Genomic DNA, 15,444 nt, shown 5'->3' on the forward strand with positions numbered 1-15,444 from the left:
AGGCCAAGCGGGTGGCTCTTTATCTGGTGCGCAGCTGTCCGGATCGATTACTGGATGAGCTAATGGCTGAGTTGCAGACTGTGGAGACGCTCAACTGTCTGATTGAACGCACGGAGACGCCACCATTTTATCGATTGACCAGCATGCGAAAGGCCTCCAGTCACAGTGCCGATGGTAGGTGCCAAAAATTAGCCATTAAAATGTTTACAATTGAGTTTGTGAAGATTTCTTTAGGAGGCTAGCTCAGTAAACCAATTTAAATTATATTTGATTAATTACTTTGTGACAGGCCAAGCTGTTGGCGGGATTAATGACTCCAGGATTCAGGACTTGGCCGTCGAGAAGGGCACCATTCATACCAAGCGGCACAGCGGCGAAGATCCCATTAAAATCGGGTAAGTCTGTAAAAAAAGGTTTTCTTTAAAGAGCCCATATTAATGTTTATTTTACCTCCACAGAACCTGCAAATCGGACAGTGGTATAAGGGCATATACCCAAGCAGCCGCTGCTGCTGCCGCCGCTGCAGTTACTCCAGGTTCGAGTGGCAATCGTCCACCCCGAGGAGCCGATAAGATTCGCGCCGCCTCAGGACCTTCCATATTGCCCAGGCCGGAGGATATACTCATCAACGACCCGGAGCTGCGGCAGGAGGAGAATGTTGAGCTGCGAGGAGCATCAGATGCCCCGCCAAATGCCCATCCGCACCCACTGCCCATGCCGGAGTACGGTGGCTACTTTGCTCCGCTCACCGAGTTCCTACCGGATGTCAGCTTGCCCATCAGCGGATTTCACAGGTGAGTTTATGGCTTGATAGCGCCATCTTATCGCACCCATTCTCTCGAACCCCCTTTCTAATCGGTTGTTTTGAATTTGGCACCTCAGGGGGGATTAAGCCACTCCACATCACGGTTATCGGTTCAGGTCGGAAATGCAAAATATACTGGGTCTCATAGGGCCCTATAAATCAATCGTACCTCTTGAGTACCATGTATTGATAAGAACCCAGCCACTGATCAATAAAGTAGTCTATGATAGAGTCGGTTCGCTAAAATGATATGGTAAACTTTCGCTAGCCAAGATGGCAGCAACCACTTAAAAAATCAAGTCGTATCTTTTCGTTTGTTTTGATTTAACTCTCACTTTAACTACTACTCATGTTAGTTTTCTTGCTTATCACATACTAGTGTATTTCATTATCTATAGGCCACTCTAAGAAGTACTCATACATTTATCAATTTATTTAATTGCCTAGTGCTTCAAAATAAATTGAAACTTTTGAATGCGTGAAGAAATCGTATAGATATAGGATCAAACATGACGACAGGCATAGCGTACAAACATTTTTAAAACTGCTAATAAAACCCTTAGCGAAAAGTTAACTATATAGTAGAGCTATGAGGATGCAGATACTGTGTCTTACTCACTGATAATTATTATGGTATTACAATCTATTAATTTTACTAAAGTAAAAACATAATAAAAGATTGTTTTCTCCATTTCACGGTTGGCCATGTTTCAAACTTAAAATTTAGAAAACAAGTGAACCAACCTAAGTCATTTATAACAGTTTGTAAGCTTGGCCTTGCACCCTAGTAAAAAGTTTACAAATTCCATGCAGTGAAATTCCTTATTGAAACTTTCTTGCGGCTGTGCCAAATATTTTGAGTTATTTTAAACTGCTCTTATTATTGGGCATATCCGATAAAAATGAACTTCTGAATTCTGTATCTTTAAAGTTTTGTAAAGTAACATGTTGATATCCCAGTTGCCCTTGGTCGATTAGCTGGTATATGGTATAGTTAAAGAAGTTTACAATTCAGTTTGCAGTTTTCAATAGACTTTATTATGAAACAGTAAGGAATCCTCAAGCAATTTAGTAGGAGATGCCGGTGTGGTCGCGGATCCATCCCAGGTAGTCGGAAACGCGGGTGCCGCCGGAGGGGCCGCTGTGGCAGTCAGCAGAGCCGAAGGTGATCACACCCACAAGACGGGCGTTGTCGTGGGTAACCATGGGGCCGCCGGAGTCGCCGCCGCAGGTTCCTTTGCCGTCGGAGTGGCGGGTGCACAGGTCGGTGCTGGCTACCGATCCGTACGACTGCTCGCACTCGCTGTTGCTGATGATCTGGACGTCCATGCACTGCAGCCAGTCGGCCAGGTTGCCGTTGTCCATGCCGCCCCATCCGCACTCAACGACCCAGGTGTCCTGGTAGCGTTCGTTCTGCTCGTTCATGCTTGGCAGGGCAACCTTGTTGATCAGGCCGGTGAACTCCACGCGGGGAGTGCGGATCAGACCGATGTCGGTGCCGCTACGGCTGGGCCAGTCGGGGTGGCTGATGAAGTTGTCGCGGCGCACGGTCTGCCTGTAGGCGCCGTTCCAGCCCCAGTTGGAACCGTAGTGGATCTCGACGTAGTCGGTGGTCAGGCAATGGGCGGCGGTCAGGATCCAGTCGTTGGCAATGATGGTACCAGCACCAACAGCACCGCTGTTGCTGCCATCGTTCAAGAGGAACAGACCCACGATGTAGGGAGCCTTGCCCTCGGGCGCCGGGTAGCCGTTGACGATGCGACCCTCGGGACCCTCGGAGAAGGTCACCTGGCGCAGCAGGCTGGTGCGGTTAAGGCGCGCCGGGGAGCCAGCCACCAGGGCCAAGGCCACGGAAAGAGTTAGTAGGAACAGTTTCATGGTTAGGAAACAACTGAATCTTTCTTCTACACACTCTTGGTTTTATACGATTCGACGGAAGCCATCGATAGGCGATATGTTAAATGTGTGCAAGTACATCATATCGCTATCACCTATAAAAGTCCACTTTCATTCTGATTTATAATCAGAATTTATTCACAAGTTTGCTATCACTCGAGGACTTTTCTTGTCGAGGACCATTAATTTATTTCCTAATCAAATTTTTAATTTAAATTTGTAATCTCTCATGAATGAGAGCCAGAAGCGTAGTATCCGTGGAAATCACTCAGAGATAAGAATATTTATATACTTTTCCATTTGATTCAAGCAACAAGATTGCTACATAAATGGAACTTAACTGCTTTACCTTTGTTTACCTTAATTGGCCCTTGGAGATACACAAGAATAGTTCAATACCCATTATTTTGCAGCTCATTAGGAATATATTTTACAAACATTTCCAACTTAGTAATAGGCAACTCCCGACTTTTCTTGGATCCAGTCCAGGTGGTCAGTGACACGGGTGTAACCAGATGGTCCGCCCTGGCAGCTGGCGGCGGAGAAAGCAATAACGCCCACTTGGATTTTGTTGTCATGGGTGACTAGTGCTCCTCCGTAATCGCCACCGCACACGGATTTTCCGTCAATTGGACTGGTGCACATACTGGAATCGGCCACGGATCCATAGGTCTTGATGCACTCGCTGTTGCTAATGACCTGTACGTCGACGCACTGCAGCCAGTCGGCTAGTTTTCCACTGCCAGTTCCTCCCCAGCCGCAGGCCACAGCCCCCGAGTTCTCGAAGCGTTCACCCTTTTGGCTGAGATTGGGTAGTGAAACCTTGTTGATAAAGAAGGAGAAACCCACGTAAGGATTGCGTATGAGTCTGATGTCATGGCCTCCAACATCGGGATATCCGGGATGACGGAAGAAGTCTTGCCGTTCGATTCCTGTGGCCACAGGCTGTGGTCACAAACAAAATCAATACCAATAGCTTCATGGTCATGTTGCTAATTGAATGTACCTTGCAATGGTTTCCTCTTTTTATGGTAGAAAATGTTGCATAACGGTAGCAAATAGGTGTAATTAGTTTCTTAAAATCTGGAGAGTTATCAGGGATCCCGATATTTAATGTATGGTGTCATTAGCTAAGATATTATTGGGGGTTTTGCTAGGTGTTTTGCTTGATGATAATGTAATTTTAGATAGAACAACTATGTACATTGTACATACTGTGCACACGCTTAAACTGGATTTATGAATCTATTGCAATATATTGATTTGTTTGCCTTAAATCATATAAATACTGTCAGGGATGACAATATAACAATATGCAAATTAATAAAGGTTTTTTGAAATACCTTTGTTCGTCTATATTGAACACCTGTTTCCAGGTTCTCTATTAGTTCATTGTCAAAACTATTAGCACTATTAACTTTGAATGTCTCACGAATGGGACACCTGCCATTAGGAAAATCTTTCCATAATATAATTAATAACATTTTCTAAAAAAATCAAGGGTATACAACATTTTCTTTTTTTTTAAGGTTTTAGGTTTTTGAGGATTGTAGGTAACGTCACCATAATTCTTAAAAAGACCCTGAAGTAAAAAGTAACGAAAAGAGTTGAACAATAATTTGTTGCAGCATTCAGTGGATATATATTTACATAAGTACTTTTCTATTGTAACAGATCAGAATGTGTATAGTAGATAGATTAGATAAAGATTTTATTTCAATTTATTTCCATTGTCAATTTTCGAAGTTAGTAATAGGCAATTCCCGACTTCTCCCGGATCCAGTCCAAGTGATCGGAGACACGGGTGTATCCCGATGGCCCAGATTTACAGCCGCTGGAAGCGAACACGATGACGCCCACCTGGATGGCGTTGTCGTGTGTGACCAGTGCTCCGCCAGAGTCGCCTCCACACACAGACTTTCCATCGGCAGCCCGGGTGCACATATCGGTGGAGGCCACCGATCCATAGGACCTCTCACATTCGCCATTGCTGATGATCTGCACGTCCATACACTGCAGCCAGTCGGCCAACTTTCCATTTCCCAATCCTCCCCAGCCGCAGGCCACGCACCACCAGTTCTCGAACCGCTCCCTTTGCTGGCTGAACTTGGGCAGCGCGACCTTGTTGATCAGGTTGGTGAAGCCCACGTAGGGCGTCTTAATCAGCCCGATGTCATGGCCAGCGCTGTTTCCAAATCCAGGGTGAAGGATAAACTTATCCTTGTTCACCGTATGCTGGATCTTACCGTTCCAGGCCAGATTTGAGCCGTAGTGGATGGTCACGGAGTCGGTGGTCAGGCAGTGGGCGGCGGTCAGGACCCAGGTGTTGGCTATAATGGATCCTCCGCCAACCGCTCCATTGCTAAGTCGGAGACCCACGGTATAAGGTGCCTTGCCCTCGTACGCCGGATACCCATTAACAATGATATCTTTGAGATCATCGTGATGAGCAGTGCGATTGCGATTCCTGTGGGCACATGCGGTGGCCACTAACAGTACTAACAATAGAACCTTAATGACCATGTTGGGGAATAAATTGAAATCGTTAAGATTTTTCCGTTTTATAGGAGATTTGCTGCTGGTGGTAATTAGTTTCCCAACTTCAGAGAGCTATCAGAACTTTAGACACCTAATGAGTCCCGTAATTAGCTGAGATAGTCAAATTTCACCGTCTTTCCAATGGCTTTCAGAATAGCAACCCAAAACTGCATTCTAGATTCTATAACTTGAGTAATTTCATTCCGATTTGGACGTGGGATACCTCTATGAGTTTGTGGTTGAATTCTCTAATGTTCTACATTAAAAGTTTTCTTTTGGGCGAGGGTCAAAATTTTAACACATTTTCATGTTCGATTTTTCCGTAATTCCAATGGCTTTCCGAATGGGGACCCAAAACTGCACTTCCAGATTCTATAACTTTAGTTATTGGAGTCCGATTTTGACGTGTGATACCTTTATGAGTTTGTGGTTGAATTCTCTAATGTTCTACATTAAAAGTTTTCTTTTGGGCGAGGGTCAAAACTTTGACCCATTTTCATGTTCGATTTTATCGTAATTCCAATGGCTTTCAGAATAGCAACCCAAAACTGCACTTCTAAATTCTATAACTTGAGTAATTTCATCCCGATTTTGACGTGTGATACCTCTATGAGTTTGTGTTTGAATTCTCTAATGTTCTACATTAAAAGTTTTCTTTTGGGCGAGGGTCAAAATTTTAACCCATTTTCATGTTTGATTTTTCCGTAATTCCAATGGCTTTCCCAAAACTGCACTTCCAGATTCCATAACTCTAGTTATTGGAGTCCGATTTTGACGTGTGATACCTCTATGAGTTTGTGGTTAAATTCTCTAATGTTCTACATTTAAGGTTTTCTTTTTGGCGAGGGTCAAGATTTTAACCCATTTTCATGTTCGATTTTTTCGTAATTCCAATGGCTTTCCGAATGGGGACCCAAAACTGCACTTCCAGATTCTATAACTTTAGTTATTGGAGTCCGATTTTGAAGTGTGATACTTCTATGAGTTTGTGGTTTAATTCTCTAATGTTCTACATTAAAAGTTTTCTTTTGGGCGAGGGTCAAAATTTTAACCCATTTTCATGTTCGATTTTATCGTAATTCCAATGGCTTTCAGAATAGCAACCCAAAACTACACTTCTAAATTTTATAACTTGAGTAATTTCATCCCGATTTTGACGTGTGATACCTCTATGAGTTTGTGGTTGAATTCTCTAATGTTCTACATTAAAAGTTTTCTTTTGGGCGAGGGTCAAAATTTTAGCCCATTTTCATGTTCTATTTTATCGTAATTCCAATGGCTTTCAAAAAGCAACCCAAAACTGCACTTCTAAATTCTATAACTTGAGTAATTTCATCCCGATTTTGACGTGTGATATGAGTTTGTGGTTGAATTCTCTAATGTTCTACATTAAAAGTTTTCTTTTGGGCGAGGGTCAAAATATTAACCCATTTTCATGTTCAATTTTCCGTATTTCCAATGGCTTTCCGAATGGAGACCCAAAACTGCACTTCCAGATTCCATAACTTTAGTTATTAGAGTCCGATTTTGACGTGTGATACCTCTATGAATTTGTGATTGAAATCTCTAATACTCTATATTAAAAGTTTTCGTTTAATCGAGGGTCACATTTTTAACCCATTTTCATGCTCGATTTCCTTGCAGATGCAACGTGGCCGTTATGCTGCTCACAGACATTGTGGTGGACGGAATTCCTGGGATCGACTGGACCCTGCACCTTCCGCTGATGCTGCACATCTTGTTCCTTGGACTGGACCACACGCGTATCATAGTTCGGGAGCATTGCAAGCAACTGTGCGTGAATCTGCTGATCGTGCTGGCGGAGCACAATGATCACCTGACGGTGGCCCGTATCCTGCTGAACAGCGAGACCAGTAAACTGGACCTGGGACTCACGGTTCCAGCTCTTCCCGTGATTGATAATAATTTCACGGAGTTGCACCAGCAGTTCGACAGCTATCTGATGCACGTTAGTCCCCAGGCGGCGGCCTATGCCTTGCAGCATAATCTCTCCAGCTCGACGATCATAGCGGCGCACCAGCAGAATCTTTCACAAACGCCGCAGAATCAGCAGCAAGCAGGTTCCCAGAGCGGACAGAATACCACGCCTCCTGGCTTGACAGCCACCCCAGCTGCCCTGCAAATAAATCCGAATAACTCGGAGAACTCAGAGGTGCCGCTAATCCATCCCGATGAGCATGCTCCTCCACAACCAGGTCCCAGTATGCCCATTGCCCATGTGATCAAGAGCCTGCTGAAGTTCCTCGCCCAGGACACGTGTCAGCCACTGTGGAACTACGAGGATATTACGGCCAAGGTGTGGGCCGTGAAGTCTGCAGAGCAACTGAGCTGCTTCCTCAAGCACATGGTCAAGGTCTTCGCGGATAGCTATCCCCAAGCTCGCATCGCTGAGCGCTGGGCGCAGACTGCCCTCCAGCTGGGACTATCCTGCTCATCTCGCCATTATGCAGGACGATGCCTGCAGATCTTCAGGGCTTTGAATGTGCCGATCAACTCAAGGATGCTGTCTGATATACTCTCCAGATTGGTAGAAACTGTGGCCGAGCAGGGTGAGGACATGCAGGGATATGTTACTGAACTGCTGCTTACCTTAGAGGCTGCTGTGGATAGCCTGGACTCGGACTTCCGACCACTGGACGTGATGAAGGATATATTTAAGAGTACGCCAAATCTGAATAACAAGGATGGCGGACCCAACTCAATTTTGCCTGGCAAGAAATCCCCATCGGGCATGACCCCACAATCTTCGAACTACTCAATACCCAGTCATGGAAGAAGCACCAGCTACTCCGTATCTTATTGCGGCAGAAAGGCCAATAATTCACCTTGCGACAAGCAGGTGGAGCTGAGAAACCGATCCTCGGGAATCGATCTGGAACGTAGTGTGGTCTGCAAGTTTGGCGTGGGAGGTGGGGGCGTAGGAGCTGGATCAGCACTTTCTCGTTCCCGGAGCGCCCAGAGCCTGAAGATGTTGGGGGATACGGCCACGCAGGACGACAAGATGACCATATTGGCGCAGCTTTTCTGGCTCTCCGTTTCCCTGCTGGAATCGGATTACGAGCATGAGTTTATGTTGGCGCTACGCCTGCTGACCAGGGTGCTGCACCGCTTGCCACTAGATCGCCCAGATGCGCGGGACAAAGTGGAGAAGCTGCAGCAGCAGCTCAAGTGGACGGCCTATCCGGGTGTGCACGCATTGCTCCTAAAGGTAGGTTTCTAAATTCCCATTAACGTTTTGAGATTTACTGATGTTTTTCGCTTTTCCCCTTTTAGGGCTGCACCCACAGTGCCACCTACGAACCCACCATCACCCTGCTCTCTCAGTTTGCCCCTTTGCTGACCCTGCCCGTCTGTGATCCCACCCAGAGCTGCGCCTTCCCCATGAATGTGATTGCCCTGCTGCCCTACATGTTACTGCACTACGAGGACGCCAATGAGATCTGCATTCGCAGTGCGGAGAATATAGCTCAAGTATCCACAGAGCTCGGAGCAAAGCTGGAGAACTTGGGCACTGTGATGACGCTCTACAGCCGGAAGACCTTCTGCAAGGAGTCCTTCCAATGGACTAAGTGTGTGGTCAAGTATCTGCATGACACCTATGCCCACATGGGCCTTCATATGGTGGCGTTCCTCATCGAAGTCCTGGAGAAGGGACCGCAACAGGTGCAGGTGCCCGTTTTGAATGTGATTCACTGCATGCTGCACTACGTGGATTTGTCGGCTCCGCAGGCTCAAACCATCAATGCGGATTTGTTGAGGGCCATTGGAAAGTATCTGGATGTAAGTTGCAAATTTAAGTTTAGCAAATGTGTTTTTTTCAATTTGTCTCTCTGTTTCTAGACGGTTAACTGGAAGGATTCGCTGAAGATTCTGAAGCTGATCGTGACCCGGAGCTCGTCCCTGCAGGTGGTACCACCCAGTGACGGCAGCAGCGCCGGCTTATCGTTCTCTTTCTATGGCGCATATCCGGACTCGGATATGTTCTGTAAAAAGGAACTGGCCGGTCGCACCATGGAGTTCACCTTCGATGTCTCACAAACGCCTCTGATCGGTCGTCGCATCCTGTTGAAGACGGAGGAGCCAGTGGCCACCGGAGCCGCCTCCACCACGGGCAGCTCTTCGTTGAATTCCACTTTGACGAATGCCACCACAGTGACGGTGGCGCCAAGTGCTGTCCAACAGCAGGCCAATGCCCAGATGCAGCAGCAGCGATCGCACACCAATGTGGCGGCCATGGCAGCCGCAGCAGCGGCCCAGCATCAACAGCAGCAACATGCCATCGGAGCCGGGAGCAGCGTGGTCGGAACACCCAACTCTCCACGACGCAGTGCCAGCCTGTCGCCGGCGGATACGGTGCCGCTGAGTGGATGGAAACGTCCCTGGATGTCGCAGTGTCGTGTGCGTGAGTGCCTGGTCAATCTGCTGACCACCTGCGGGCAGCGTGTCGGGCTGCCCAAATCGCCCTCGGTAAGTGATGCCCAAGATCCTCCCAGCCGGCCGCTTGTACATAGCCAAGTGCATGCATTAGGCTCCCCTAGAGCTCTCCCCTCTTCTCATGCATTTTTGCAATTATTTACCTCTAACTCTTTTTCTTTCATGTATACAATACCAAATACCAATACCAAATCCAATATCAAACCAAACCAAAAACTAACACGCATTATCATCATTAACCAATCAATCCGATACCAAAATCGAAACATATCTAGGACGATTTCATAAACTCAATTTGCTCAAAGGTAAAGGACACGTTTCTATGTGCCGCGTCTAGTTTTGCTTTATGTGATTTAGGTTCTCGCATGTAGTAGCTTTTCTGAAATAAAATTTGATCATTTTGAACTTGATATTTACAGATCTTCAATTTGTATATCTTTCGTTTTGAAAATTTAGTAAGATAATGTTAATGTCAAGTTCAATTTGATATGAAAATTATTATAATCATCATTTTTGGTTGGCCTATGTTTCATTCCACACATTCCAGTCACACAAAAATACCGCCATTTGCTTTCCCTTTTCCGTTGTTCCGTTTGCATGTCGCATGTTTTGTTACAAACTGTACTTTTCGTTTATACTCTTTATGCAAACACATTTAGTCGTTGAGCACGTCACTACTAACCGGATCGATTGCGACCAGACAAAGCGTAAGCTTTATCTCTAATACTCTTCTATATAATCATCTGAATGTTTATCATAAGTTTTTGTGAAATTTAACTAATCTTTGTAAACTGTACGTATAGGTGATCTTCAGCCAATCTTCGGATCTGATGGAGCGCCAGTCCTCGGCCGCTTCTTCCACAGAAGAGACCTCGGGTCCTCAGGGCGATCTGAGCAGTGGCTCGAGGCGCGACGATGGTCAACCCGATTTCACCGTCTTCAAGGACTTTGATTTCCTGGAGTACGAGGACAGTATTGCCGGCGAGTCGACGGACAACTTCAATTGGGGTGTTCGTCGCCACCAGCTCTTCGAGGGCGATGAGGACCGTTTGAATTGCGGCAGTGGCATTGGTGGCTCCATCAAGGGAGGTCACTCATCAGCCCTGGAGGACAGCTTCAGTGATAAGACTCCCATCTTAAGCAAGAGAAAGCGACAGATTGCAGATGATTCTTCGGATGAGGAGGCCGAATCCGAATCACCATTGGATGAGGATCATCGTCAGTCGTTCTTGAAGTCTGGCTATAGTGCAGTGCCTCCCACTTCGCTGAGTCTCAGGGAGCGAAGGCGCCGAAATTCGGTGTCGAGGAGCGATACAAGTGGATCAAGTGCTGGAGATTTGGGTGACCTCACACCCTGCAATGCCTCGCCGCATCTACCCGGCATAATTCGTTTTGCAGCTATACGCGATGAGGCGGAGGAAAACTGGCGTCTCCAGTTGCAGGCTATGTTGGTCAATCAACCCTCGGCCCACACCTCGGAACTGCTGCAGCAGTTATACAGGCTGATCAAGGAGCTTACCTTCAAGACTATTAACATTTCCAAGGAAGCCAAGAAATTCTTCACCGGCATTGGCTCACAGCTGGGCAATAGGATCTCCCTTTTCACGGATCTCCTAAGTTCTCGGGCGGATCCTCCCCAGGTTTGGTGCAGCGAGCTGCAGGCCACCACTCCCAAGCTCTTTGAAACGCTGCGTTTCAATGTTCTGGAAGTGCAAGAGCATCTAGAGACCTTCTTTGATCGCAAAGATCAGGTTTTGGAGGTATAGTAAAGCATCAATGAAAAATGTGTAAATTTTGTAAATTAAATTGTTTTATTTTTAGTGCCTGGATGCCGTGAAGACCAGTTGTAAACTGTCTCTCTTCAACGAGGCAGATGTAGCTGCTTCTGGCCTTGAGTTGCCCAGCTCCTCCAGCGTAGCCTACATGCCCTTCGATCCAGCCTCAACTGAGGTGGTCCTCGACTTGGGCCGTTCCCTTTACAAGCTGATGTTCCAACTGCTGCTGCTTATCGAATCTAATCACAAGATATCCTCGAATGTGGTGAATCATTTCCGTATCAACGAAGACGTGAGTGAAAAGATGAAATTTCAGTTTGAGTTAGTTACTCTAATATATTGCTTTGCAGATGCATGACATATCCGATCTCTATGCCCTGGTTCGCGATGCCTTGGTGCGCTACACCAGCGAGGCCGAACTGGATTGCTTGGAATCCTCCACCTCAACGGAGGGCGAGCACACCCCGACGCCTTCTCCCGGCTTGCCGATGACCCATGAGGAGTTTGAGGCTGCCCTTAACGAGCACATCGATCTGCAGAGATGGCCCAGCGCTATAGCTCATGTGCGTCAGTATCGACGAATTTCGACGCTCAACGCCAGCGGTGATCAAAACCTGACCATATTTAGCTATAGCAGCCTGGACAATCGCCAGAAATGCGATGATATGTCCGTGATACTGAATGCATATGCGCATGGTATTATGAAGGATCGCACAGGTAATTATAAGTGTTTATAATTTTAGAGATTTGTAATGTAAAAATGTTCCTACCTTTCCAGCAGAAGCCTTCATAGTATCCAAATCCGACTCGGAACTGTTTGAGGTTTATGCCATTCTCTCGGAGAACTTATATCACGTATCCAGCGCTCTTACTAACATGGAGATCAGCATGAAGAGCTACTCGGCGGGCAGCGCATCAGGCAACTTGCATCGCAGCGAACAGGACATTGTGACAAATCTTTAAATTAATCTGTAGACTAAGTTATTCGCAGATCTAAGCTCCCTTTTATATGTAATCTTTTAGTATGTAAGCTGCATACTAGACACTTTGGTGTACGTAAGCGATCATTATTATTGAATGCGAAAACAAATGTGAGTTAGGTACGATCCAATATATTTATCAATTACAGCACAATAAGTCTATTCTCTCCTTCTAAAATGAATCATCTTGGTAATTACCTTTCTTGTGGTAAACCACTGACTGTTGGTAAAACAACAATATTTATTAATAATTATTTACATTCAATGAAGCCATTCAGGTCCGTATTAAACTAAAAACAAATTCAAAACGATCCAAGAAAATGGTGACTCGCTGCCAGCTAGGCAAATAGATTTTTAAGCGCATTTCGTTGCTGTCGGTTGTACTGGGCCAGGAGCTGCTTGGTGCTATTCAGTTCGTTTAGGATCTGTTTGTTCTCGGGCAGAAGATTGTGCGCCTTCTTCAGATCATTGATGGCCTCCTCGTAGTTGCGCAAACCACGCTGTGCCTGGCCACGTCGGTAGAAAGCCTTGCTGCATTTGGGATCCAGACGAATGGCCTCCGTGCAATCATTCTTAGCACTAATATAGTTCCCCAGTTTTAGGTCAACGGCGGCTGAGTTAATATTGTTCACCACGGAGAAGCCGTCTATCTTCTGCAGATCCGTATCGACGAGGTGTTTTTTAAAGGGGTTTAGTTGCTGCCAGCCGAACTGTTTGCTAAGGTAATGATAGTAACGATTGGCCTTGCGATATTTTGCACGGGCCTCGTGATAGCGGCCGAGACTGTAGAAGTGATTGCCCGATTGGCGTATGACTGTGAGCAGCTCCACCGCCGCGTCTGCCTGAAGTGGGGGTATTGGAATTGGGTCAGTAGTGCAGCTTTGAAATGGAAAATCTTATCTTCACTTACTGTGAACTTGCCGAACTTGCGGGGCCAGTCCTGCGGATAGGGGGGCAGCTTGTCCGCCGTCTCGTCGCTGCACTCGAGACCCCAATCCTCGCCAGAAGCTATCTCCCCGCAGTCTCGTATCACGATCTCCGCCGTGGGATCGCCCTCGTCATTGCAGTTTTGTTCCATTTCAGCTACAATACCCAGACCGCGTAGAACACGTCCTACGACTACGTTGGTTCCATTCAGATTCTCACAGCCGACGGCCGAGATGAAAAACTGTGAGTTGGTGGAGTTGGGCTTGCCGTAGTTGGCCATGCTGACTACGCCTTCTTCGTTGTGCTGGGGATGATTTGTTAATTATAGCATGGGTACAAGAGAATCTTTTTTAAGAAGGTATAAGACACCCTTAAGGTCTTTTAAGATTTCTAATCACTTGAAAAGGCTCTGGAAGAGAAAAGGATCATCAAATTGGGGTCCTTATCCATGGAACCTTTAAATGATTAAGAATCTCTAGGGACCTAGGTGGCCCCTGCTTAAAATTCGACCAACCGTGAGTTCAAAGTTCTCATCCTCAAATACTGGACCGTAGATGCTCTCCCCGCTGGTTCCATCGTTATTAACGACATCCCCACTCTGGACGGCAAAGACGCGCTTGACCTTGTGGAATCTGGTGCCCTTGTAATGGAGTGGTTTGCCCATGGTACCGATGCCACATTCGCCCGTGCAAAGAGCACGGAAATTTTCCGCTGTCTTCGGCACAACATCCTTGCGCAGTTCAATTATCATGCGACCCGCTGCGAGATTAATACAGAAGATTCAACTGGTTGGCATGGCAATGGCCTCAATCTCGGTCAGAATCCACTCACCATCCTCCTTGCCAATGGAAATGTCCAGGTAAACCAGCGGATTGGTAGCTTTCACTGCCCGGAGCAGCTTGCGTTCGTCCATGTTCGCCCTGAAGGGCGGGCTCTGAGTTATGTGACTTATCCCTGCCCGCCAACTAGACCAGGCTGGTCAAAATTATCACCCGATTACTAAGTTGCGAATAAATTTGTTTACCTTATTTTAATAATGTGGCTGTGGTAGGGAAATCCCAAAACACCTGCAGCTGCTCACGGCTTATAGCCTCTGCACACTGACCCTTAATACAAATATTGCGACTGATTATCAGAACCCTTTCTTTGAAAGTACAATTTCTATGGCAAATTATTCAGCATTTTGAAGTTTTAAAATAACTTCTTTTGTTTAAATTGAAAAAAAAAAGATTCTTTATGCATTGTGTAGCTGCGTTTAGCAAGTACACCCCCATAACCAACCAGTTTTATTTACATTGTAGATCTATCTACACAACAACATGTTATATACATGTAGAATCCATGTATATAACTTTTAGTAAATTGGTGTCTGCTTGGTCGTCTGCTTTTTCGTTTCATGTTATCCCTATATGACTAGGGACGACGATGAGGGAAATTATGGGGAAGTGTTTGGTGATAAAGTTTCTTACAGATGTGGCGTAGAAGGGGTGGTTGTTGTGATTGGTGATAGACGAGATTAAGGAAAGCGAGTCCGTACGTATGACATGCAGATTTTAATGGCTTCCTGGATCGCTAGTATCTCTTCTATAAAATATTGAATATGATTTCCGAGTATTTCACTATTAAAGAATTATATATTTATTTCGTTGTAAAGGTTGAGCAACTTGTTGGCACACTTCAATTTAAAATAATAGACTATCAATCCTAATAACTTTCTTAAATTCTATATTCAAACTTTAAGGAAACTTTAAGCTTTAAGTACTATAAACATTGGTTTAAAGTGATGCTTGTTTCCTTTTTTTTCGTTATCGTAAAATTTCCTTTCTACGAAGTCTGGCTTTAATTTCATTGCAAGGCTTTCTTGTGACTTTGGTAGCCATACACCCTCAATGAGGTCTAAATTTTTAATGCTTTTGAGACACGCCCATCTAGTTCAGTTAATTATTTGTGTTCTCTGCCGAGTTGCACAATAACCACAACTCATAGCCAATTATTCCATGGGAACCATATAATTTGGGCTACTAATTGAGTTCAAAAAGCCTTTGCAAATGCCTTAAAAAGATAGGGT

The 15,444-nt window shown here is 45.6% G+C and overlaps 5 protein-coding genes across 12 annotated transcripts in view; 1 reads left to right on the forward strand and 4 right to left on the reverse strand.

Annotated features, from left to right (window-relative positions):
• Window positions 1–12,606, forward strand: part of fry (Protein furry) — a 51,907-nt gene extending 39,301 nt beyond the window's left edge. For 3 of the 8 annotated variants that reach the window (XM_017078330.4, XM_017078336.4, XM_017078331.4), the window contains 11 exons: window positions 3–174; window positions 290–395; window positions 459–794; window positions 6,884–8,468; window positions 8,534–9,040; window positions 9,101–9,727; window positions 9,970–9,999; window positions 10,498–11,454; window positions 11,516–11,761; window positions 11,820–12,186; window positions 12,248–12,606. In XM_017078330.4, coding sequence (XP_016933819.3) covers window positions 3–174; window positions 290–395; window positions 459–794; window positions 6,884–8,468; window positions 8,534–9,040; window positions 9,101–9,727; window positions 9,970–9,999; window positions 10,498–11,454; window positions 11,516–11,761; window positions 11,820–12,186; window positions 12,248–12,432 — 5,118 coding nt within the window. In that variant the 3' untranslated portion in view covers window positions 12,433–12,606. Of the gene's footprint in view, window positions 1–2; window positions 175–289; window positions 396–458; window positions 795–6,883; window positions 8,469–8,533; window positions 9,041–9,100; window positions 9,728–9,969; window positions 10,000–10,353; window positions 10,402–10,497; window positions 11,455–11,515; window positions 11,762–11,819; window positions 12,187–12,247 lie in introns of all 8 variants that reach the window. The other 5 variants (XM_017078333.4, XM_017078337.4, XM_017078338.4 and 2 more) reach the window with 3 other exon arrangements.
• Window positions 1,821–2,683, reverse strand: LOC108012864 (serine protease 1). The gene has a single exon (XM_017078342.4). It carries the CDS (start codon window positions 2,681–2,683, stop codon window positions 1,874–1,876), a length of 810 nt encoding a protein of 269 aa, XP_016933831.2. The 3' UTR covers window positions 1,821–1,873.
• LOC136116919 (serine protease 1-like) lies at window positions 3,104–3,652 on the reverse strand (the record flags this gene model as incomplete). Its single annotated transcript, XM_070996272.1, has 1 exon — window positions 3,104–3,652. A coding segment is annotated over one exon (504 nt), but the record flags the coding sequence as incomplete, so codon positions are not given.
• LOC108012865 (serine protease 1) lies at window positions 4,320–5,242 on the reverse strand. Its single transcript, XM_017078343.4, has one exon. It carries the CDS (start codon window positions 5,222–5,224, stop codon window positions 4,448–4,450), a length of 777 nt encoding a protein of 258 aa, XP_016933832.3. The 5' UTR covers window positions 5,225–5,242; the 3' UTR covers window positions 4,320–4,447.
• A 37-nt stretch (window positions 12,607–12,643) lies between the features above and the next one.
• On the reverse strand, window positions 12,644–14,405 carry Cyp40 (Cyclophilin 40). Its single transcript, XM_017078341.4, has 4 exons — window positions 14,208–14,405; window positions 13,891–14,135; window positions 13,360–13,680; window positions 12,644–13,291 (listed from the first exon to the last, which is right to left on the reverse strand). Exons 1-4 carry the CDS (start codon window positions 14,287–14,289, stop codon window positions 12,788–12,790), a joined length of 1,152 nt encoding a protein of 383 aa, XP_016933830.3. The 5' UTR covers window positions 14,290–14,405; the 3' UTR covers window positions 12,644–12,787.
• Window positions 14,406–15,444: the final 1,039 nt, after the last annotated feature.

The sequence above is a fragment of the Drosophila suzukii genome, chromosome 3 (genome assembly GCF_043229965.1).
Source record: "Drosophila suzukii chromosome 3, CBGP_Dsuzu_IsoJpt1.0, whole genome shotgun sequence".
NCBI classification, from domain to species: domain Eukaryota; kingdom Metazoa; phylum Arthropoda; class Insecta; order Diptera; family Drosophilidae; genus Drosophila; species Drosophila suzukii.

Coding starts and splice junctions, on each gene's coding strand:
- LOC108012864 (XM_017078342.4), bottom strand. CDS start 2,683: ATGAAACTGTTCCTACTAACTCTTTCCGTGGCCTTGGCCCTGGTGGCT.
- LOC108012865 (XM_017078343.4), bottom strand. CDS start 5,224: ATGGTCATTAAGGTTCTATTGTTAGTACTGTTAGTGGCCACCGCATGT.
- Cyp40 (XM_017078341.4), bottom strand. CDS start 14,289: ATGGACGAACGCAAGCTGCTCCGGGCAGTGAAAGCTACCAATCCGCTG. Junction 14,136..14,207: donor TTCCATTGGCAAGGAGGATG/GTGAGTGGATTC, acceptor TTAATCTCGCAG/CGGGTCGCATGATAATTGAA. Junction 13,292..13,359: donor GCAAGTTCGGCAAGTTCACA/GTAAGTGAAGAT, acceptor CCCCCACTTCAG/GCAGACGCGGCGGTGGAGCT.